Source organism: Platalea leucorodia (assembly GCF_965183815.1).
Source record: "Platalea leucorodia genome assembly, chromosome: 13".
Taxonomy (NCBI): Eukaryota; Metazoa; Chordata; class Aves; order Pelecaniformes; family Threskiornithidae; genus Platalea; species Platalea leucorodia.
Genome location: NC_138835.1, coordinates 104,145 through 128,410, shown reverse-complemented (window position 1 = coordinate 128,410; position 24,266 = coordinate 104,145). Strand labels below are relative to the sequence as shown.

The 24,266-nt window shown below is 41.8% G+C and overlaps 1 protein-coding gene across 5 annotated transcripts in view; it reads left to right on the top strand.

Annotated features, from left to right (window-relative positions):
- Positions 1–23,995, top strand: part of CPNE1 (copine 1) — a 43,836-nt gene extending 19,841 nt beyond the window's left edge. For all 5 annotated transcript variants that reach the window (XM_082325601.1, XM_082325605.1, XM_082325604.1 and 2 more), the window contains exons 2-16: positions 8,712–8,840; positions 9,395–9,574; positions 10,339–10,413; positions 10,643–10,714; positions 11,392–11,475; positions 11,783–11,872; positions 15,724–15,822; positions 17,016–17,102; positions 17,205–17,264; positions 17,690–17,823; positions 18,459–18,513; positions 18,592–18,643; positions 20,042–20,175; positions 21,802–22,038; positions 22,825–23,995. In XM_082325601.1, coding sequence (XP_082181727.1) covers positions 8,712–8,840; positions 9,395–9,574; positions 10,339–10,413; positions 10,643–10,714; positions 11,392–11,475; positions 11,783–11,872; positions 15,724–15,822; positions 17,016–17,102; positions 17,205–17,264; positions 17,690–17,823; positions 18,459–18,513; positions 18,592–18,643; positions 20,042–20,175; positions 21,802–22,038; positions 22,825–22,941 — 1,605 coding nt within the window. In that variant the 3' untranslated portion in view covers positions 22,942–23,995. The remainder of the gene's footprint in view (positions 1–8,711; positions 8,841–9,394; positions 9,575–10,338; positions 10,414–10,642; positions 10,715–11,391; positions 11,476–11,782; positions 11,873–15,723; positions 15,823–17,015; positions 17,103–17,204; positions 17,265–17,689; positions 17,824–18,458; positions 18,514–18,591; positions 18,644–20,041; positions 20,176–21,801; positions 22,039–22,824) is intronic.
- The last annotated feature ends 271 nt before the right edge of the window (positions 23,996–24,266 follow it).

Sequence of the window (24,266 nt, the reverse complement as noted above, 5' to 3'; positions counted from 1 at the left end):
GTGGGCTCTAGAGTAAGTACAGTATGGTTTAAATTTCTAGCCTTTGGGAAGGGTAGAGGCTGCTAAAGGGATTGGCAGAATGAATGCCAAGAAATCGCCTGAAAAATCGTGGGTGCATGTAAGTAAGAAGTGGTATGTTGAGGTACTTGCGGGTGAAGCTGAGGTGTAGTTGAAGAACCAAAGAGGAGGAATATGACATAGTCTTCAATCTCAGCTTAAGGAGTTTGGACTGAGAAGTGGAGGAGCCATAGCCAGCTTGATTTATCTGGGGCATGAGACAGAATGTTTAGCTATTTGTGCCTGAGATGGGAATAGCTGGAGTTTTAAGGGAAAGAATGAGGCCTTACTTGAGAGAGGCAAAGATTTGCGATGTAAAATGATGTGTTTTGGGGTTGTTACAAAGGTCAGTGTGGTTGAGCTTTTAAGTCTGTTTTTCAATGAAGTTGTTTTTTACATTTCAGTAATAAATACTTGAGAATCACAGGTGGGGGAAAAAGCAGCTGAATAAAAGAATATGACAGGAAAGAAAAAAAAAAATCTTATTTGGTGGGAGAAGTCAGTGAGCACTTCTAGGACTGCAGTTACTTAAGTTCCAACTTAAGCCAAATGAATGATTGACTCCAAAGCCCCAGCCTGCTTTAAGTTAGTTAGTCAAGGAAATGATTTTTAATATTCTACTGCTAAATGCTATGAAGAACTTTGAAATGTGTTTTCTTTTGCATAAAGAACTTGGAAAAGTAACTTAGGTTTTGCTTAAGTTCAGGTGTTAATTTGAACTCCATTGTAATTTAATATATTACAAACTAATATTTGAAATAGAATCAATATTGACTTATCAATTTGCTTACTTATTTCTCAGAAAAGTGGAGGGTATATATATAGTAAAGGCACACACAGGCCTTTCTTTGAGCTTGTTGGTTGTGCTTAAGGGAGATATTGGTGGTGTCTAAGTTAAAGGTGAACATGAGGCAGTGTAAAGGTGAACTTGTAGAAGAAGGTGTTGTTTCCCTAGAGCTGGGACTTGGCTCTTGTTTGCTGCGGAGGGAAAGCTGCAGTAAAGAAGATGCAATGACTGAAGTTCTTGTTCACACTTTCTGCTGGAAATTACAATCCCATTTGTGATTTTTCGTAGCTTTTTTAAACTGTCATAAACTTATTTTTATTATTGTATAGGTATTACATAGATGTATAGATAATTGATTAACTTATAGATGTGGTGCTTATGGACATGGTTTAGTGGTGGGCTTTGCAGTGTTAGGTTAACGGTTGGACTCGATCTTAAAGGTAAAATGATTCTATGATTCTATAAATGGGAGCTTTGCCTTCTCAGTCAGTGTCTGCGAATGTCTTGGAGGTCGAGTTGCCACAGCGCATGCTCAGCACTTGTACCTGTGGGCTGCCTTCAGATAAAAAAAAAAACAACAAACCCAAACAAATTCTCGTGGTGATACTGGAGCTTTAGGGTTCATGTGGAGACAGCTCAGTAAGTAGAACTAGGTCATAACTCCCATGCATATTCAGTAGTGCCTTAGGTGCACAATAGTCAATAACCTCTTTGCACGAGGCTTGTCATCAAATTCAGAGCTTGGAAAGGCTTGTCTGGGCTGGCGGCTGTGCTGCTGCTTACCTCTGGTGGTGGCTTGGAGTGGTTCAGTGTCAGCACAACCTCAACACTTCACCGCTGCACCCTGTAGGAGACACTTGTCAGCTTTCTGCTGTGTCCATCCTCCCTGGGAGCTCTCATCCCTGAAATTAAGGCGATCTGATGGACCATGGACACTCCTTACCAGGACTGAATCAAGCTGCTAGAGCAGTTTGGTTAGAAAGGTGTTCTTAATATTCAATATTCTATTTCTTTTTTAGCAATTAGCAGGTGCCTTTTGTTTCAGGTTTTATGTCAAATTTGTAATAACAGTTAATTAACCCCCTTCCCACAAAGTTTTGGTTGATCAGTCAAAAGGTATGGTGAGAGATAACATAGAACACAGTATAGAGAATACTGATATATTATCTGCGTGTAGTAATGCTGGTCTTAACTGTCCCTGCTCCAAACCCCCAAGAATAATGAAAAGGTAAAGAAAATTGTAGCCATTTATATTCTCTGCAGAGCTTCTGGACTGTGGAATGAGGCTCTGTGGCCCATGAAAGAGCTGGTGTGCTAGAAAGGCTGTACTTAGGAATAATTTTTGTGGACCGTGGTCTTTCTCATGAGACTCTTAATCTCAGCTTAAAATAAAGATGCTTTTCAGTGCATGTAGCGATACAAACCTAGCTTTATGATTCTCTTTTAGAGCCTTATGGGGTTCAGGAAAGTAGGATCACATTAGAATTTTTATTTTGATGATACATTTAGAAAGTGATGCTGACACTACCTCAGCACCAGTGTCAGCTTTGTAATATCAAAACCTGAAACATAACAGGCTGCCCCCTGAAAATTGAACTAGTAGTCTGAGAAAGCATTGCTTCTGATGGTCTGCACATTCAGGGATCACAGGAGGAGAAGAGAGAAGCTGTTTTGAAGAAAGGGTGATAACTGTAAGATATGAGATTAAACTAAGCAATGGACAAGGAGGAGACTACGTTAGGTTGTTGGGAAGTGCAAGATTTATTAACTGGGATGGTGTGTTACAAGTGCTGGGTGTCTTAGCATAAGGTAAAGATGGTGAAAATTGTGATTGGTACATACTGCTGGCAGGATTGCTGCCATTTCTGTTGTGTTTGTAAGCAGAACGTAAGGCAGAACCTATGGTCAGCCCAGTACAAAATAAGCTCATTGGAAATCAACTGTCCTGAAGCACATGTATTGAAGGCTCAAGCTTGAGTTAACCAAGTTCTTAAGTTAATGTGTAACATTTGGTGTACACTGAAATAGACTCTGTTGGGTATCCTGTACAGAGTGGTGTAATTGATGAGAATTTATTAGTGTGATTAAGTGGGAACAAACTGTGAGTTTTCTTGTGCTTAATCCTTGCTTACGTTCTGTCTTATGTGGAGCAGTGAAATCAAGCTGGCCCACAAGACTAGACTGTGTGATAACGCTAACATTTTCTCTCCAGAAGACATCACTTCTGGCACTGCCAAAAATACTGCTGGTGGTGTTTGATGCCATGAAGTTATTAGATTTTTCTTGTCCTCCAGGTGACTCTGTGGGTTCTGTGAGCTGTCATACTGGGATGGTCTGAGTCACAACCCCCCTCTTGCCTTGTGCTCCTCTTCTTCACTCCATCCTCCCCAGCCTAAAGGGAAAGGGGAGCCTCTGGCTTTCAGGCTTAGTGTGGTATGGAAGTGTATAAAAACAACTGTTAACTCAATAATTCGCACCTTACGCGGTCCAGCACTCGATCTGTAGTCAACTGAATGGTGGCACTCCTACTGCAGAGGGCTAAGTACAGAGGAGTTTGTTTATGCTACAAACACCCATATGTGGCATTTTGGGGAAATGCGAGGCCCTCCAAAGCTCTGAATTGGGACAATTAAAATCTTTCAGCACTTCTGTTCTGAAGCTTTCTTCGAGTATAGGTGGACAGCGCTTTCTTCTCTTACATTTGATTTGCTTTTAAGCTTTGGTTATGCTGAATCACTAGAAGAATAATTATAAATTAATATTAGACTTGTCTATGGATTTGATTTTGTTTACATTGGAGAATGTTCTTTTCTGTATGAAAGGAAGCTGTTTTTTTCTGTAGAATCATGTGAAAAGGGTTGGAAGTTCTGAAATGCTTATATAAAACTTCAGAAAGTAGCAGGTAATTCCTTACTCTTCTGAATGTGTAGCATGGATCTCTTATGTGATTTTCCTAGAATGTAGCATTTTCTTGCCTCGGTTTGATTATTTAGGGTCAACTTCTTTACTGGTGTGCTTCAATTCAGTGTAGAATAGCTTTGTTGGAAATATGGGATTTATCGTTCCATGTGTATTACAGAACTATTGGAGTTCATGATCTTCTTTACAGGGCAGAGGTGGTATGCACAGTAAAAATAATGTTGACTTTTTAAACTGGACCTCAGTTTGGTTGTCTGAGTGCTTCTTAAAGCTTACTTAGTCTGGAGCCATTCTGTGTTTTACTTGAATACCTGGGAATGACATCTGGTTGAGCAGTGAAAGACTTCTCTGGAGTATGTGCTCAGGATCTCAAGGACTTCTGTGGATAGTATTTTGCTCTAGAGTTTGTAGCGATAACGTGGGTGATGCTTTATTTTTCCTCAAAATCTGGTGTTATATCGTGCAATTCTAACTAAAGGCAAAAAATATAGGTGCCTGATGGATCTGAAGCTGAGTATTGGAAACTCTTCCCTTGAGAAAAGAACGTGCAGAATTCGGCTCAAGATGAAACTTCACAGGGCATGCCTCTCAACAGTGAGATCGCCGAGTTGTGAGAGCATTGGATCAGATGTGTGTGGCTATTGTCAATACAAATTGTTGATCGTGGGGGTATAATGTAACATCAGTTGTGATTTTACAGGCTATTTCTAACAGCAGCACTTACCCAGTGGCTTGCTTACATTGCCTTTTTTTCTGAACCAGCTATGCTGAGATGTACCCAGTGTCTCTGTTTTATGTATTTTAAATAGAGTTTGAATTTATTATCATGTTTGGAGTTCATTTTTACTTGGCAAACTGAATTTCTGCTGCTAGAATAGTTTTGTGACTTCCAGACCATGCTGTACATTAATCTGCCAGTGGCGAGTAAGTTAGAGAGATTGTTTGTTAAAATTGTTGTCGTTGCAAGCTGTTAAGGATCAATCTATAATAAATCCTTTATAAATTGAGTGTGTTTTAATACCTCTATGGAATGCAGTTTGCTTTAGCTGCTGTTTTGCTTTGGAAATATCCATTGTCTTCTGTAAACCAGAAGTTTCAAATAATAGACATCAATATTAGTTATCAAGGGTGGTTGGGGGGGGGGAAATAAGAAATCAATGAATTTTAGAATTTCTGGAACTGTTGGAAAATAGAAAAATTTGAGTGTTGCAACAAATGTAAATAATATTCTGTCATAGTAAAGATTAATTGTTGCAAGTCTAAAATCTAAACTTATTTTGTGTGTCTGAATGGTTAAAGTATGCTCTACGAAAACTTGGTGAAACAACATGAAATTTGTTTTTGAAATGTTGACTCGAATCTGCAAGCTGAATGAGATTGGTGTTCTTTGAGTGCATGCCAAGGAAAAAAGGAAGGCTATTAATAAAAATAATAAAACCCCAAGTTCTTCCAGTTTAATTACACCAAACTGTATACTTAGCCTGGGATCAGAGCCTTCATGCACTGTTTGAGCATAGTAACCGCTAGAACCTTTCTCTCTCATCATGTGTCTATTACATAGCACGGGTAAGTGATGAATCATTACTGCTTGGTCTGTGTTGTTAAAAATCGTACTGATGGTGCAGTGCTTGCTCCTTGGGAGTAAGCTGGCACGTGCTAGCTGGGCAGCTTTCAAAGTGATGAAATACCAAGAAGATGTTGCAGGGTTGTGTAGATGTTCAGGACGTAGAAGCTTAAGAGAAAAGAGAAAGCATTGCAGGCTTCTGCTTAAAGAGAAACAGGATGGGATGTTGTATTAGGCATGGGGTTGTTCTAAGTACAAGTGCTGATTGATGGTGTTTTCAAAGCTTTCAGGATGGTCACTCCTCTCTGAGGAAGTGAACAGAGCCTTTATGGACAGAGGTGGAGGTGAAAGCCAACTGATACATTTCACATAAACAATTCAGGTTTTTATAGGAAAAGAAATGCAATTACTATAGTAAAATACAGTTTACTATGAAGAATGAAAGTAAATTCTAGAATTCTTGCTTTACGGAGGAAAAGGGAATATTTCAGCCAATGCTTGTCATCATTAAATCCTGTTTAAAAATAGTTGATAACTGAAGTTGGGGCTAGTTTTCCAAATTGTTGAGGAACTCCACTATTTTTCCCCTTTTCAGTATTTTTGTATGTGTGTGTGTTTGGGAATGAAAATATATTAAGCTTTCAATCTTTTTAAGCTTTTCAGATGCAGGCAGCTTTAGAGAGATTTGCACTTCTCCCACTAACTGCACGAGCAGGATGACTGGGTGAAGGTGCTTACCTAGAGGCTAAGCAGTCTTCAGGCTTTACTGAAATGGATGTTGTGTCTTCACAGACCACCTACTCCTTGCTCTTGCTGCTGAGATACCCATACTGGTCTGTGATCAGGGTTTTCTGCTGCTATTATTCAAGGAATGGATTGAAACTGGAGAACACCATACACTGTATTTGGAAAGCTGTGAAGTGGGGGAAAACAAAAAACAAAACAAAACAACCTTTGTGTGGACTTTTCAAGGATGTTTGTAGGTAGCAATATATAAAGAAATGCTGGCTGAGGTTCAAACTGATGTTTTCGGAGTAAACATGAATTTTTTAGCTGAATCTGTTAAGGAGCTATCCCTCTTCTTTCCATAAGGGTTCTGTCTGTAGTTGTTAAACCTGCTTTCTTGTTATCCCCCGAGTTGGCGAGGAGGGAGTACAGCCTGTTAGAAGAACGGTTCCTGCTGAACCACTCCGAACAACCAGCCTGGCTGTACTCTGTTGCGTGCTGGTTGTCATGTGCATCGGCTGGTGCCCTGTGATCTCCAGATAGAGCAGGAGGATGTAGCGGGAAAGGATCCCTTGTGGTCTGTAACTTCCTACGGGTTCAGCAGAACATCCGGTCTATGTTTCAAGGGGAATCCTATGCCATTACTAAATCCAAAACAGTAGGATGAGACAGCCTTCTGGGTATTAGTGTATTGAAAGATAAATCCTTGAAACGGTGGAGTATTTTCATAATTTTATTGCTACTGATCTGGAGAAGAGATTCAGATAGTAGATGGGTAGTAGTCAGGTTTGAGGGCTTGCGTCACTTCACTTCTTGGCTTCACTGTGTGGTTTAACAGTTCCCATCTCAAACTTTTTACTTTTCCTTAGTGGTGTCTTCGTAACATGGAATAAATATGTACGGACTTGTTCTGTGTGCAGCTTGAGACCTGTAGTAATGGTTTCCTCCTAGAAAGGGACTGCTGCTGTTTGGGGATGCTAAAGCTTGCAGGGAGCTGTTTCTTTGAGGTTAACTTTACTCCTGATCCTTTGTGCTCTAGTGGGGAGGAAAGGTGGCTCCTGGTTCTGTCTCCTGTTGGTACAGAAATCTCCGTTGCAGTAGAGGAAAAGAGAGGAGAAATGTTGGCACGGGAGCCAGGGCTGGCTGTCCTGATCTTCCTTGTCAAACAACTGGTGTCATACAAATGTGCACAGTTGTAGAACTGCAGACTGCAGAGGTGAGACTGGTGGAATGGTACATGTAGTAAAGAAAAAACCTGATACCTGTGACTTGTGATTTTTAGGAGGAACGTATGTATTAAAGGCAATGGTTTCTTTTGTGAATCTTATTTGGGGTTGAAGGCAACTGAAGTGGAAGATGGATGGCTCTAACTAGTAGTTTGAACAGTTGACTATACTACTTCAAACTAGCCTCTGATGCTGGTGTTAAAGCAGATGATGACAATGACCTTAGTAGAAAACTGAACTATGATCCTTATTGCCTAAAGCTTTGCTAATTCTTACTGAGTGCCGGTTTTGTCCTGGTGCCATCACTAGAGCATCCGAGTGCTGTGCAATAGCGTATTAAGTGACGTCGTTAACATCTGTCCAGGGTAGACTGCAGACTGGGAGGTCTAAGGGATTAAATGTTGTCTAATAAAAGCTTATCTCTTCATTGAGATAAATATTTACACCCTGCAAGTATGACAAAGCCATGTGGATACTCAATACTAGAAAGAAGAAACACTTATTTCCTTATTTTCCAAACTCTGAAGGAGCTTCTCTGAAATATTCACATTTAGAGCTCTCAAGCTGTCCAATCTCTTGAATGTTTTGATGTTGAAGGCTTATCTTCTAAATTCAGTTTTGAGAGTTACAGCTGTTCTTTGAACAGAAGTGTCTGCAGTTTGATATGTAATAAAATTTAGTTATCACCTTGTTACAAGATGATACAGTTTTTTTTCTGAAGGCAGCACCACCAAGAAATGGGGTTCTGTAGGTCCTGCAGCCGAGCATGTAAGGATCGAAGGGAGGTCTTGCAGGCTGGGGGGGCTTTTACAACTCTTTCACTGTGTTGAGCAAATTTCAGCCGCTTCAGTTCAGGGTGGCTGCTGCTGCGCTGCCTGCAGGCGCTGGCTAGACAAGGTTTCCTTTCCCCGTGAAGTGAAAGGCTGAGAGAGCATCTGCACAGGCAGGTCCGGAGCTTCAGGAATCGTGTAATCAACAACTGCCCCATGAAGTGACAACATGCGAGAGCGTTTTTAAAAATCCATTTCCCCCTGGGGAGAGCAGGGCGGTAGGGAGAAGCGCGCACCGAGGCGGAGGGAAGGGCCCTTTGCTCCGGCGCCTGCAGCCCGGCCGCAGGGAGCCGGGCCGCCGGGAGCAGCGGGCAGAGCCCGATGAGGATACATGAATAAAAGAGGCGGAGGGGAGGGCGGCGGGGGCGCGGGGCGGGCCGGCGGCGGCCGCGCTCCGCCGCTCTGCCGGGGCTGTCGGGCCGGCGGCGCTGCGTGGCCGCGGGGAGCGGGGGGTGCCGGGCCGGGCCTCCCGCGCTCCGCGGAGCCGCGGCCCCGCCCCCGGCCGCGCGCGCCGCCGGGAGCCCCTGGGGGCGGGCGGGGGGCGCGGGGCGGGAGCGGCCCCCGCGGCGGGGCAGTGGTCTGACCCTCTGCTCTGCCCGTAGATGGCCGGGTGCGTGTCCAGGGTGGAGCTGTCGGTGTCCTGCCGGAGCCTCCTCGACAGGGACGTGGGCTCCAGCTCGGACCCCCTCTGCGTCTTGCTCCAGGACGTGGGCGGTGGCCAGTGGGCTGAGGTAAGGGCGGCCGTCAGACCCCGCTTTCCCGTCGGGTGTGAACACACCGGGTTTTCCCCTTTCCATCCCGTTGGTTTTCCCAGCGGGTGCATGATATGTTTAATTCGGATTTGCATTCAATGAGCAGTCCCCAATGCCCACGCTCAAACTCTGGAGTTTTATGTTCATTGGTTTCATTAATTGCTCACCTGTTTGCTTGAGTTGCATCGGGATGTTCGTTTGCCTGTAACGATATGGCCTGTCCTCTTTCCTTTACCTCAGAGCACACAGTCCTGAATGCAGTGTTTCACCAACCTTTTTTCCCCTAACTTTCAGGATTTTCCCATATGGTAACGCTTATGATTGGATGCGATTTCCTTTCTTGGCGAGCTGTCAGTCAGCCTGGCAGCAGCAGCCTGGTTCATCACCGAGCTTGAAGCACCGTCCGGGGTGCGTAGCCCGGCTGGTGCCTGTGTTCGACCAGTGCAGAGGCCCACGGGCGCAGATTAAAAACTGTGTGGGAGAAAGCATGGTTCTTACTCATCATCAATTACTTTGCTTCCGTGTTTGTGCAGCTTGATCGCACAGAGAGGATCAAGAACTGCCAAAACCCTGATTTCTGCAAGAAACTGGTTGTGGACTACTACTTTGAGAAAGTGCAGAAGCTGAAATTCGGTGTGTATGATATTGATAACAAGACCTTTGATTTGAATGACGATGACTACCTTGGAGGGATCGAGTGCACGCTAGGACAGGTATGTGTAGAGGCATGTTAAGTGATCTACAAAATAGCAGTAAGCGTTGGGTTTATTATGAAAAATGGGGTAAAGATTGCTTTCTCAAAGGCTTTGACGCATTCAAATTTGAAAACATCTTGTTGAACAGGTTAGTTTACATTACTATTGAACATAGAAAAATCATTGTGTCAATCACAAAGCAAAGGTTAGAAATATACATGGTTTGCTGTTAATTGCTTAACTTAGGAGGTGCTTGTAGCACTAAAGGCAGTCTGGGAGTAAGGAAGGCATGGTGCTTGAAGAGCTCTAATGGAGTCTCCTTTGCACAAAGTGATCATCCGCAGTAAATTTGGGGAACTAAGGCTATTTGAGATTCTGCATTCATTTCCTGAGGAGGGGTTTGTATAGCTAGGTTGGAGAAGAAAAGTGGGGTTCATCTTATTAAAGAAAGACTTGATAAATTAAATAGTCTTTTCTGACTTATTAATAGCTTTTTGGTGACTTGTGTTGAAAATGCCTCTTGTGTCTTGGGGGTAGCAAAAATAGGAGGCTAAAGTTAAGTTCAGAGACGTGTTAGTGGGTACTGTTTTGTGGATAGTGAGAGAAGATAATTTTCAGACTGTTCAGCCATTCAGGAGCACAAACTCTGATGGCTGTCGCTGTTGGAAATGCATTTAAATCCTTTTAGATCTTTTAGGAGAGTTTGAAAATTTTGCTCCTGAAGAGCAATTTTTTGCTCTTTGTCTAACTTGATATTTATATTATTTGTCTTTCAACCTTAGGTTGTGTCCAGCTCGGTGTTCTCCCGACCGCTGGAATTGAAGCAGGGAAAACCAGCAGGAAAAGGCACCATTACGGTAAATAATGTTTTTGTGTGGAAAAAATGATTTCTCAGTATTCTATATTTTGTCTGGGACAAAGTAACATTTATGGTTTTCTGACAGTATGTCTTCAAATGCTGCGCGTGTACAGGAAAGAGAGGTATTTGTAACTACAGTTTCTTTCATGGACAAAGTACGAGCAAAACTCTGTGGGGTTTCTTGTTTAATTTCTTTTTTTTTTTTTTATTTTATTTCTGTGGCACAGATTTCAGCAGAGGAGATTAAAGATACCAGGGTTGTGTACTTGGAAATTGAAGCCCGAAACTTGGACAAAAAGGTATTGATTTTTTTAAATTATATTGCATGCTTCTGCAATATTTAAAGTTCGTGCCTTTTGGCCAGGAACCTCTCTGTATTTGCAGACATTCAACTAAGCTAGGTAATCCATGTGTGAAAAAAGGCTCACTGTGTTTTATTACTTACAGTGAAGTAAACTAGAGACATAATTTCATGTTGAAAACCACAATGTCAAACTGGAAACTCAACTGCCAGGTTTAGGTTTTGGGGGATTATTTTGGCTTTGGAATATTCTGTATATTAATACAGTTCAATTACGTTATTGTCTCCGATGAATATTGTAGCTGTCAACTGAGCTTTCTGTAATGTTATTAAGGAAGAAAAGGGTGGAAATTTGGGTATGCTGCCTCGATGTTACTTTAACCCGAAGACCAATCCAGGGATTTAGTGACCTCACTGCTCAGTCAGCAAAATGACATAATTTATAGTGACAAAAATGGTCTGAGGACACGGTCTTGGAATCAGAGCTGGTAAATTCTGATGACTTAGAAGTGCAGCAGTTTAAAAGAGAAAAGTAAAGTAAAAGAGAGGAAAACAAATGTATAGTTTGTTTGACTTTGTGCTTTGTTTGAAGTATTGTGTACTGATTAGCTAGCTCTTCTCTCATCTGAGCAAAATACAGGAGGCTGATTACTTTTGTTTGGTTTTTGTTTGCAGGATTTCTTAGGTAAATCAGATCCATTTTTGGAGTTTTACAAGCCGAGTGATGCTGGAACGTGGCAGCTGGTGTACAGATCAGAGGTACTATTTCTACGCTGATGTTTTTCTTGAGTTCCTACTGAAAGTAGGAGTCTCACTTATGGTCATGTTTTGCACCAGTTCTGCAATGAAAGTTGTCTTGTATCCTAAAAAAGGGTCCTCTAAAATTTGACTTTACCCTGAACTTCAAGCTTTTATATCTTATGGAGCTTTTGCTTGGCCGTCCACGCATTCAGGGTTGACCTGACTGAGGCTGTTCTTAGACAGCTGTGCAGAACCCTCATGTTATGTTTCTTAGTGACTTGCACACCACATCCCTTACATGATGTTATGCTGTAATTTTTTTAAGGTGATTAAGAACAACTTAAATCCGTGCTGGAGGAAGTTCAGTGTTTCCTTGCAGACGTTCTGTGGTGGAGATTTTAATAAACCTATCAAGGTACAGCCTTCAGAAATTCACTTTGTTTGTTGTTATAAGTAATCCAGTCTCTGTTGATGTTAACTATGAGTTACCAGGTTATCTAGTCATATTTAAATTTTTAGATTGCCTTTCTAGAATAGTGGTGTGGCAGATAAATGATTATATGTCTGTTAAGTATGAAGTCTGTATTAAAACATCATGAGTTATCAAATTGAGAAGTCAGGAAATGCAGAAGTGACGCACTTTCTAATGATTAGTCATAAGAAGAATTATAACTGATTTTTTTCACTATTTTGTTGGGTTTTGGTGGTGGGGGTTGTTGGGGGGGTTGTTGTTTTGGGGTTTTTTTTGTTTGTTTTGTTTTTTAAATTGTCACTTTCTAGCACTGTTTCTGAGTTAACTGGGAAGCTCATATATGTTGGACAAGCTTGAGTGCCTTAGGATACTGATATAAAGAAGACCTTAACGCATCTGTCAGATTCATCCGTTCATGAGACTGGCAGGCTTGTCCCAACTCTTTTTCAATCTGTCCCAAGTAGAAATTTGGTTTTGAGTCAGAACTGCAATTCCTTGTGGTCTTGTATATGATAACTAATTCTCTCTGGTCCTGGTTTATGGAGGCGGTAGCAGAACAATTAATGGGCATCTTTTAATAAGTTTCTACAAAACAAAAATCTGATAGCAAATTAATTTGTTAATTTCTGTTCTAAGCAATGCATTGATAAAGGCATTTAAATCCATAGATAGTTCTGTGTGAGTACAGTCTCTCTCTGCTTATCCAACTCCTAAACACTTTCCATTTGCAGAATTTTCCTGCCTCATCCTGTCTGTGAAGAAATCTCATGCTGGAAGTTTGATCTGAAAGGTTTAGCAAAAAGCATGCATGCTAATGTTTTTATTTGTGCAGCATGGCAGGTCCAAAGAGTTACTGAGATTATTAACCTGGAAATAGATGTTCAAGTGTGCGGGGCTTGTTGATACGTGGTAATGTTCTAAGTGGTGTTCATGAGATTTTATTGTTGGAGAATCAACAGTCTTAGGTCAGAAAGAAGTCCTCTTGGTCCAAACGTGAGCGGCAAGTGTGGAAAGGAGATCGCAAGGAGATCCATATTATCATTTGTCAAAACTGACATGAGATGGCATGGTTTACACATTCTATTACATGAGGCTTTATTTGTTATAGTCCAAAAAGATTTGTGTGGTTGGGGTTTTTTGTGTGTGTGTGTGTGTGTGTGTGGTTTTTGTTTGTTTGGTTTGGTTTTTTTGCTTTTGTTTCGGTTGGTTGGTTTGTTTAATTTTTTTTGTTTGTTTTGGGGGTTTTTTTGTTTGTTTGTTTTCCAGAAGCTTTCTGTGCTTTGGAATTCACTTTGGAATGACCTGCTTCTTAAAAAGGATAGATTTTTGCTCTTAGTTCATGTCAGCCGAAATTCTAGGTGCATGTGCAAATAATCTATTAAGTTTCGCAATGCAGCTGTGAAAAAGGATTATACTGTTCTTGTACTTAAGAGGTTAGGGAAGTCAGTCAGAAAGGAGAATCCAGGCTGACAGGCAGGAGTTTCATTAGCAGCACTAAAGAATATAATATTGCACTAGTGTTTCATTTTTCATCTGGTATTTGCTGCTCTGAACCTCTTGTTTGAGGCTTCCAAAAATTTATGTAGGAACAATTACACGTGAAATAATGGTAGTCAGTGAAGGGAGAACTCCTTGTACTTCAGTGGAAACAGCCATTTTGATGTGTCCCCTAAACATCAGCTTTGCCAGCTATGTATGAGGATTATGTACTGAATATGTGTATGAACAGAAATCTTTTGATCAAATTAATGATGCTACCTAGTATTTCAGTAATTCTTTCTTCATTGTGAAGCAGAGGAGTGTTCTCCTTGTTCTGTGTTAAGAACAGCTCAGATTTGTGACACAGCCTAGTCTTCTTGACAGTTTCATTAAAAATAGGGGCAAATGAAGGTAGCGTCTCTCCCCCATAGCTATTTAGATGGAAGTAGCAAATGTAAAATTTGTGGGGTTTGGTATTGGGACTAAAGCTACCAGTCCATGTGTTTGATGGCAAATCCATTTTCTGTGAATTTTGAAAGTTCCTTCTGTCGATGGAAGGGGCCTTTTACCTGCGGACTGTATACCAAGGCTCATAACAAATATTGGCTAGTTCATTTGCGAAGAAACAAGTCATCAGTAAATAACTATATACAGTGTCCTGCAGTATTGCTAGCAGGATTTGGTTTGCAGCAGCAGCACTACGCTTTGGGCTGCATGCAGTGAATCTTGGCCAGTTTTAGAAAACCCTTGCAAAAAGAGGTTTGTTTTAAGCAGTATCATGCTGTGAACTAATAATGAAGCTGATCCTAAATACAGTTTTATTGGCACGGCTGAGAGAGGGAGCGGGAGCAAGCAGGAGGGGAAAGGAGGTGAGGAGGTGCACGGAGGCGGCAGCTGCTGAATTCTCTGCAGCTCTCCAGGTGTATTGGCGCAAAGGAAACCCTGCACCAGGAGTCCGCGCTCTGGCTTCTGCACGAGATCCTCCTTTGTTGGCCTCCCTGGCATAATCCAGTTGCTTTTGGGTGATGTTTAAACATCAGAATTGTTGAGAGAGGCAGAGTGGAGTTCAGGCAGGAGGGTGAGAGTTTCTTCATGGCAGAGCATGCAGAAGAGAGGAGTGGAAAGGTGGTGGGTTGAGAAGGATAAAGGGGGAGAAGGGGGGCACAGTCTCTAAGGTGACCTTGTTTTCCCATTAAGAGACTGAAGGATGACACGGTGCTTCCCATTTAGGTGGCTAGATTAGACCATAATTCACTCAGCTTTTTGTACAGGTTTCCCTATCATACCAGTGGCAGATCCTTAGTGGATCAAAGTAGTCCTAAAAGAACCCTGTCTCAAATTCAGATATCTAGCCATTGAACTTGGCATCCTTATAGAGGTGTAACCCATGGGTTCATCTTGTCCCTTCGTCCTGAGGAGAAAGCTGTCACTGTGGTTTATACTGGAGTAACATCAGTTTCTTGGTTACTAAAGGCAGATCTCAGAAAGAGAGCTTTTGAATCTGTGTAGCATGTGAACTTCAACAGGGGAGGAAGCAGCTGTTCACAAACTGTTTCTTGATTGACTGCTTCTGGAATTACTTGTGTTCTGCAGTCGTGTGTATTGTGCATGTTATGAATGCTCTGCATAGTTGAGTTTGTGGAGAGCTATTGACAATATACTCATTACTGCGTTTGCTCTAAGCCACAGTTATTAGCATATTTTTATTTTTAAATGTATTGCTCTTTTGCATTATCTAGTTCTGAAGCTGTCATGCTGATTTAAACATGACTGGTTATTAATTATTTATAATTTGGTTGGTATAAGATGCAGAAAAAGACAGACTTAGTGCTCCATGGAAGTTGCAGTTTCTTTGTAAATCGATGCTATTGCTGGGCAGAAGAAAAGAGTATATTCAGAAAGTGCTTAGATAACAAACTTTTAATTGCTTCTTCCCATTAACCCCAGTTGCATACCTTGTCCTGAATGATCTCGCATTTATACATCTGGGCTGTGAAATGTTGGGGGGTTTTGTGGTTGGTTTGTTTTAACCTCTTGTGTTTAAACTGAGGAAAGCTTTTAATTAAAACTTACACTGCGTGTACTTAAATGGGTGAGCAATTGAACATCTTCCTTTTTCTGAGATTCACTCTGGGTGTCTCTCTTACTGTCAGGCTTCAGTTAGTGATATGGATGACACCACCAGTTCAGATGTGATAGGGGAGTTCACTAGCATTGCTGCAAAGCTGTTGGAAGCAGGACATCACGTGGCGAGCAGCTGCTGCTCTCTCTAATGCATTACGCTTGCCCATTGCTTGCTCTCTCTTCCCTTTCAGGTACAGTGTGCAGATCATGACAGCGATGGGTCGCATGACTTGATAGGCACTTTTGAAACTAACCTGACTCAGCTGCAGAAAGCAGGTGACGGCTCTCCGGTGAGCTTTCTCAATCCCCCGCTAACTTAGTCCATAATTCAGTCTTTCACAAACCCTTTTTAATATTGACCTCAGAGATATATTTTTAGTTGTTGCTTCCAAAAGTGAATTTTTATGTCTGTATCTTCGTATGTACTAAGCCAACATCTGGGAACAATAAAACCTGGTGTGGGAATTATGTTGCTCTGTTTTCCTGTTACCATTCCTATTCCTAAACACATGCTTGAGCCCATTGTCTGCTGGCCACCAGTCACTTTTCCCAGCAGTTCAACTTGCTTTTGCCTCTGCTGAGTCAAGTGGAAATAAAGGGCTTGTTCATGCTTTAACAGTCGAGTCCAGAAGTAGGGCTTGTCTCAGATAACATTTGTGCTTGAGCTGGTTGCCCTCACGAGCACTCTGCCTTTCTAGCTAACTGAGAGAAGCAGTGCTTCCAAGGGGTACTCTTCTTACTTTGTCTTGGACATCCAGTTTAGAGTAAGTTGAATCATTTGCTGGTGGTGCCCATTTCTCTCTGTTACCTGCAGTGAAAACCTGAACTCTCATTCTCATGGAGATGTCTCGTCTGAATTCAGACAGATGAATCTGCACACAGGACGTAGCCTAGGACTGCTTCCGCTTGCTAGCCCGCTTGATTTCTGTGGTTGTAATCCTAAAGCTGGTGGAAGATTCTTGCCTTTTTCCCTAGCCCATGTGAAATCACAGCTATTGCAAGTGAAACAAACCAGTGAAACACTGCCATTGGGAACCTGCAACCTAGGCTTTTTTGGCCTCCCCCATCCCAAGATTTTGCCTCCTCATCTTCTGTTTGAGTGCATTCCCTTCCCTTAACCCAAAAAGAGCCTGATTATGTTAAGAGAAATGCTCGTGGTTTTGATCAACTTTTTTTCCCTCTGATACAATGACACTGTTCCATGATTGCATACAGAATAACAGTTATGTTGTTGAGGAGAGAGATACTTCTGAGGTCTTTCCTCATGTTTTGCCCAGTGCTGGTAGCAAAAGCATCCCATTTAACTCGCCAGATAGCAGCCAAAGTAGTTGCAAACCTTTTTACAATTAAGTTTCAGAATTCTGCCAGATATTTGGGTAACTCTGAAATTGTGTGATGTCTGACACTGTTCTGTTTCAATAATTTGCCCTGCTGTAAATGCAGATATTTTGGAACTTGCTTCTTGCATGCTTGCTTTCTGTAGGTGGAATTTGAATGTATTCATCCTGAGAAAAAACAAAAGAAAAAGAGCTACAAAAACTCTGGTATTATTAGGATAAAATCCTGCAAGGTAGGAAGATTTTTGTGGGTTTTTTGGCTTTTTTAGTTTCTGATTGTAGTGAAATCTGTTCTTATGGGGAGGAGGTGTAACACTGTCTGTCTGTTCCTCTAGATTGAGACAGAATATTCGTTTCTGGACTATGTCATGGGAGGATGCCAGATTAACTTTACGGTGAGTTGTTTCCCCACTTGGTAGATGACAGGACAAGAGCAATGAGGTTGTGATTACTACTTTTATTTGCAGTGCGAATGACTGCAAATGCATACTGCATTTGTGATGAAGACTGCAAAAAACAAATGATATTATAGTTTTACTTTTTGTGATCAAGCAGCAACTTTAATGGAACTAGGGTTTCTTAAACTTCTTTTGAGAAATTGGTTATCAGTGGAAAGAATTACTACTTCTTAAACATGCATGTATCCCAGTGGGAAAAGGTATGCAGGCTTTTTTGCCTGTCCCTATATAGGGCTGCCTGTGTGCCTGGGAGGAAGGGAGCTATGTGGGCCTGGTCTAACCCTCTGTTTCTGGGTATGGTTAGTTCTCATTTACTTATGATGATGCATCAGTGACTTGCTGTCATCATCTTGACTGATTAGGTGGGTGTAGACTTCACTGGCTCCAACGGAGATCCCAGGTCACCAGATTCTCTTCACTACATCAGTCCAGACGGGATAAATGAGTACCTGATTGCCATCTGGAGTGTGGGAAGTGTAGTCCAGGATTATGACACGTATGTAGTGATCTAGCTGCTGCATCAAAAACGTGTCACAGCAGTGTCGGTGATCAAGGCCAATAGCTTGTTCTGGATCTGTAGCGTTTGAATGACTGAGGTGCTGCCTTTCCTTGGGAGATCCCTTCAGGAGCTGCTACTGCTTCCTCCCACTTCTGTCACTACCAGGGAGGGCAGTGGCAGCCCTTCGTAATTTGGCATGTTTGCTTGATTTGTCCCTCCAGGTCTGCCCTTTTATGGCCCTGGGTTACTCTGTAATGCTGCTTTAGCTGGTCACTAATCCCATGTTGCTGATGGTGCATTTCAAACATGAATGCCCTGTTTGATTCAATGGGAACATGTTTGTCAGCTCTGTCCTTTAGCCAGGCTGTGGTTGGGTTGGCTTTTCTCTTGTGACTTCAAAATCTCCTGAGAGTCCTGTGGGGTGCTGCACTGAAAGAAGTTCTGAAACTGTCAAGCCCAAGCCTGCAACCCTTGGGTAACTGGTGGCTGGCCCTGGGGAGCTAGATGGTGTACCCATTCCTTGTGGCAGGAATTGAACCTTGGTCTCCAGCTGCTTTCTGGCAATAAAACAGAATAGTGAGTTATTAAAGAATTGCTCTTTCTCATTTCTTGTTGTTGCCCTTTCTCTCCAGGGACAAGCTGTTTCCTGCATTTGGGTTTGGAGCTCAGGTTCCTCCTAGCTGGCAGGTAGGGCCTTCACAACGCTGGGCAGTTGCTCTGTCCATGTTTGCATTCACTAACTGTTTGTAATGTCCCCTTTCCTAGGTATCTCATGAGTTTGCTTTGAACTTCAACCCGAGCAACCCTTACTGTCAAGGTAAGGACACCTTTTTATTAATATTTCACTGAGAGGGATGGATGTTTGAAGTGTTGTATTTCTTTGATAACTGGTGAGAACCAGATGCAGCACCAAGACGTGCAGCAAATTAGATTTACTCTCACCTGGATGCTGACAAGAGCAGATGTGTGTTGATGCAGACTTCTGGGCGGTCTACATAAGCTCCAGTGAAGGGGTCTAGATTTAATTTGATTGTTAGTCTGCGCTGAAATTTTTGTTGCTGCAGCTCGGTTACTTCTGGTATGTTATAGGTGATAGTGGATTCAGATCAGCAACGTGCCTGTGCTAGTCATGGTTCCAGAGCAACCATCTGCTAAGGCTGTTAGAGACCATGTTTACTTCATCAGCAATGCGTATATGTTTGAATGTTATCTTTTAAAGGGTTGTCTTAAAAGCTTATTTTCTTTATAGACATCTTCTTCAGTGGAGGTTGTTTCAGCTGTTTTTTAATGGCTGCTCTCTAAGATGGATTATGACCTTTTAGGGCTAAGAACTCTTTCAGCGTGCAGTGACACAGAATTGCTCTTGAACAAGCATTTTAAACTCAGTTCACTTTTTCTCTCTGGTTTAAGGCCAACAAAAAATGGCATCTGAGATTCAGTGTTAAAATCCAAGCATTTCCTCAGTCAGTTCAGCATTGTCTGCCTCCTTGGCGTCTGTGTCTTTGCCCTTTAAGGGTCCCTGTGCAGTAGCTTTGAGAGTTACCACACTAAAACCTGCATGGTGGACAACGCAAGCAGCAGTGGCAAATGAAGCTACATTGATAGAAGCCAGGAATAGGCCAATTTAGATGGATCCACAGAAGAATATGCACCATTTAAAATCAGACTTTTTAAAAAATTTTGTTTAGCTGATCTGAGAAAAGCTTCTTGCATAGGAAAAACCTTAGGGATTGCTATTTCTGTTACAGAAAAGTTTGAATCCTGAATCAGCGATTATTGTCTTTCACACAAGGAAAATAAAAAGTTACTGTTCCAGAGAGCTTCTGACCTTGTTATCTAATTAGACTTTAAGCAATTAAACAAGACAAATTGGATGACAAGGTAGAAAAAACAAGGTAAATGTAATCATCAGCATGCCTTTGCTGGATTATTTTTCCCGCGACTTCCATGAGCTTTGTGATGTTAGAGGCACAGAGAGTAATGTGAAGAATGTAGAATGGGGGAGAAATCTGCAAATCCTATCTCTGCAGATGTCCACTGGTTTCAGCCCTGTGCTTTGTATATTTGCTGTTGTCCTGCTGCTTATTTGTCCTTTAGGAGTTCACAGCTGTGTGAGAGTTATTACCCTTTTGCTGTACTATTTAGTAATGCTTATAAAATAATTACTGGAGAAGTTGTGAGGCTCTTGTGGCAGCTTGCCTTCCTTATGTTACAGGGATCCAAGGAATAGTGGATGCCTACCGCCAGATCCTTCCTCAGATCCGACTCTATGGGCCAACCAATTTCTCTCCTATTATAAACCATGTGGCAAGGTTTGCAGTGCAGTCGGCACAACAAGGAACTGCTTCAGTGAGTGCATGTCCTTTCCTGTGGATCTGCATTGGGTTGATGTTTCCGTTTTCCACGTTCATGATGGGGTAGAATGGAATGGTAAAGTGATGTTGTCTGTCTTCCTTAGGATCCCAAGTTTGGTCCTCTCCTACCAGCCTATGGAGAGGCTGTTGGTACTCTCTTGGTACCTACTGAGATGAACCTGTACTTGGTAGACATTGACATTAGTTTCCATTGCTCAAGTGGTATTATTTCTCCTTTTCACAGTTTGCTGGCATTGTACTTACTATTGAAGTGTACAGGGGTGCTGCGTTGGCTTTTAGACCAATTGGACTCGGTCAGCAGTTGCCTCATTCTAACCTCTCTTGTAAAGCTCAATCACCTGTAGGGAATGCATACAGTATAGAGGAGCCGTATATATTTTATTCCAAACAATTTTGCTCTCAAGAATGTACACAAAGACCGTGTCCAAGAAAAATATCAGAGGGTTTGACTATCTGTCACAGCATGGTGGCATGCAGAATCAGGATATCTAGAGGGCCAGATTAACAAAGGAGTCTGAGAACTGTTAAATCAACATGCTAATTGCATTGCAGAGCATCCATGCTACCATACAGTTGTGTTGCACGTCTCATTTGTGTGCTTGCATGGCCATGGCTGCTGTTAAAATTCAACTCCCTTTCTTTAAACTTCATTCCTTTTGCTTAAGGATGAAGGACTCATATTCACCGGTAGATTTAACTGATTCCATTTTGATAGACGAATCAGAAGAAATTTTGATGTACACTCTGATACTTGCTTTATGGTCTAGCTGTGTCAATATTTTTGGTTCTACTTATGTTTGTGTCTACATTGAATATATTTCCCACACCGTGAGGTGCTTGGTCTGGGGAGATCCATTTCTTACATTTCTGAGGGTATTTTCTAGTCTTCCCAACACTTGGGGGAATCTTCTTATTTCTCTTTATATGTTAAATATCTCTACTTTTTCTTACAGATGAAAACCTAACTATTTCAATAAAGAATCTGTTAGTAAGGGGGTGCAACCATAGTAGTACTTGTGTTAACTGGATTTTGGAATTGGAAATTCAGTTTTCTTTTATTTTCATTGTGTGTGTCTCATTTTTGATTTTCAGTTTAAGTCTGTAGATAGCTGCTATAAAACAGTGCTTGCTTATTTCAGAACCAGGTACTAAAGCTTAGCCTCTGGAAAAAGAAGGAAATTTTAAACACTTTACCATGCTAATGTGTTGGTTTGAGGTATTTTTTTCTTTCTAGAAAAGCTCCTGTGTTCTTCCGCTCTTGTTATCTCTAGAGTGTCTTTGTGTCATGACATTTGTCACTTCTGTATTTTGAGATTTCTAATACTTATAATTTAAATTATTGGTAACTAAAAAAGAAGGCTTTTTGAGTTACACTCCAGGGATATTAAACTTTAGCCTTTTTGAGATGTCGGTGAGTAAAGCGGCATCCATCAGTGAATTTTGTATGCAGCTTTGTTGATTTAGGAGTACTTGGCTTATCTCTAGTACTTTCAGCACCATCCAGTTTCTTTCTTAGAGTAAGAAATTGCTCCGTTTGCCTTCAGTTATGTGAGCTTTGGTGTTGAACTCCCTAACTGGGTGCTTTCTAATGTTTTTTCAGCAATACTTTATCTTGCTGATCATCACAGATGGAGAGATCACTGATCTGGACCAAACTAGGCAAGCGATTGTTAATGCCTCTAAGCTGCCAATGTCCATCATTATTGTGGGAGTTGGTGAAGCTGATTTCAAAGCAATGGAGTTCCTTGATGGAGACAATGGTGTCCTGAAGTCCCTGACAGGAGAGCCAGTTGCACGAGACATTGTCCAGTTTGTGCCTTTCCGACAGTTCAAAAATGTGAGTTGTCTTTAACTTCAGAAGAGTCCTGGTGCCAGTATAATATATGCAGTTGTTACATCTAAAAAATGAGCATGGGTCTAGACAAGGCAGCAAGTTGCATGCTCAAAGTGCTGTCCAAGCTGCTTGTTCCCAGTGAGAGTTGAGATGTTTGTGTTCGAAACTGTATGCCTTGTGGCAACTCTCTTTAAGGTTTTCATGAAGAGCTCTTGTATCATTGATTTATTATACTGTCTCTTGGGTATTGCAGAATGAAAGGAGTAAAGGAGATGTTTTCTCTCCTGGGATGGAAATATTTAGGCAGGGAACTGAGATCATGTTGTCAGTCTCTGTTGTTGAGTCCCATGAGTGATTTAAGCCGAGATGAGTCTTCCCTGCTGTTGAAAGCAGTCCTGTCGTTCCCCAGCTCCTCCCTAATTCCACTGTTGGCACTAGCATTTCTGCACACCGCACAGTGAATTGGCTTGAAGAGTGGAGTCAAAACCCAAAATAAGAGAAATTGCTAGTGGCTGGGGCTGTTTCCCACCCAGATCAGGGCCCTGTAAAGGCTGTGTGAGCCTGGGGTTGAGGTGGGAGCAGTGCAGGAGTGGGAACAAGTGATTTTCATCAGCAGTGCTCGCTGAGACTGGAAGTGCTCCTAAAACTGCAGCAAGGAACTCCTGAAACAGGGAGTGAGATGTGGCAAGTGGGGGGCTGCACTCTGAATTCTTTAAGAGAGTTTGTCACTGGGCTGATAAATCCTTTCTCTGCAGTATTTCTGATTTATTCTCCCTGTTCTCCTTGCAGGCTCCCCGGGAAGCTCTTTCCCAGATGGTTCTGGCTGAAGTGCCTAAGCAGCTGGTGTCATACTATAAATGGCAGGGATGGCCACCTGTGAAACCGCCAGAAATAAAGATGATGTAGATTGCAGCCTGACCCTGGCCACCTGTATCACTGGGGTGAAGAGAGCTGTCTGCGCCCACACTCTCCCTTGCACACTGTGGGTGCTCAGTGCCTCGAGATTGTACCATTCACACTAATTCTCTTTCCTGCTTGTGCTCTGTATCTTTGATCTTTCCTGTTCCTAATTGGAAGAAATGTAAATACGGAAAAAACACAACTGCTGGCAGTTTTTGTCAGAGAAAAATAGACCTGGTTGGTTTTCCACCTTGCAACAGTGACACATCATACCACACATCATTGCTTGACACGGCCCATCCGCTGCTTGGCATCAGTGTGGGCATGTGCACTGAGCTGCTCACGCAGCACTGCTTCAGTGCTGAATTTGGTAGGAGAAGTATTGCAGTTGTGTTTACTGTAATGATACTTACCATGTGTTCCTTGATAGGTTTTTTCCTTCGATGAAGCTGCCTTGGGAATGGGGACCCTTCTGTACTGGTTGGTACCAAAGTCTGTTGGTTATGCCTGAGAGAGTTCCTATTGTGCCTTCATAAAGTGCTGGTATATTTTTATATGTAGAGGTTTATTTTTAAATTTCAGTGACCATAGTTGCAATCTTTTTTTTTAATCACATTTCTCTATTAGCAAAAATTGCTTCTGTGATGGCCTCTTGCTTGGAGCCATTGTTGCAATTTAAGAACACTGCACTTTGCTTATTTGTGGGGGGGATTAATGAGGATTAATCATTAATTAATTGAGGGGTGGGATTAATAGTTACATTAATGTGACTTTCAAAATCCAGCAACTGGAAACATTGAAATAAAGGTGCTTTGAGTGATTTCTTTGTATTACAGAAGTTATGAAATGAAGAAGTAACTATCTGTGGAACTCCAAAGAGGTGCTTCCTTGTCCTCAGAAGTGTGAAGTGTGTATTATGTGGTCTGGGGACTGTAGAACAGGCACATGATAGCAAAGCACAATTGTTTTGAGAGACGAGAGTTGATAGCTCATTTCAAAATAGAGATAAAGAAACTTGGGCTTGTCATTGCACTACAAGTGGTCATCGCTTTCAGTTTCATAAATAAATAATCTGCTTTGACTTACATAACATGTCTGGACTCTTATTTCCTTTCTGGGCTTTTCCTTTTGTTTTCCAGCAATGTGGATGTTTTGGTTTATGGAAGGTCTTTGCTATAGTACTAGGCTGGTGGTGATTCAGCATCTGAGTTAGCCTAGGTTGAGTGTCATCAGCTGCAAAAGCAGAGCGAGTTGTCCATCATTGTTAGTTTTGTTACCTGTTAATCATTAAGACTGCTGAATGTATATCCTGCAGCCCTGTCCTGCAGTAA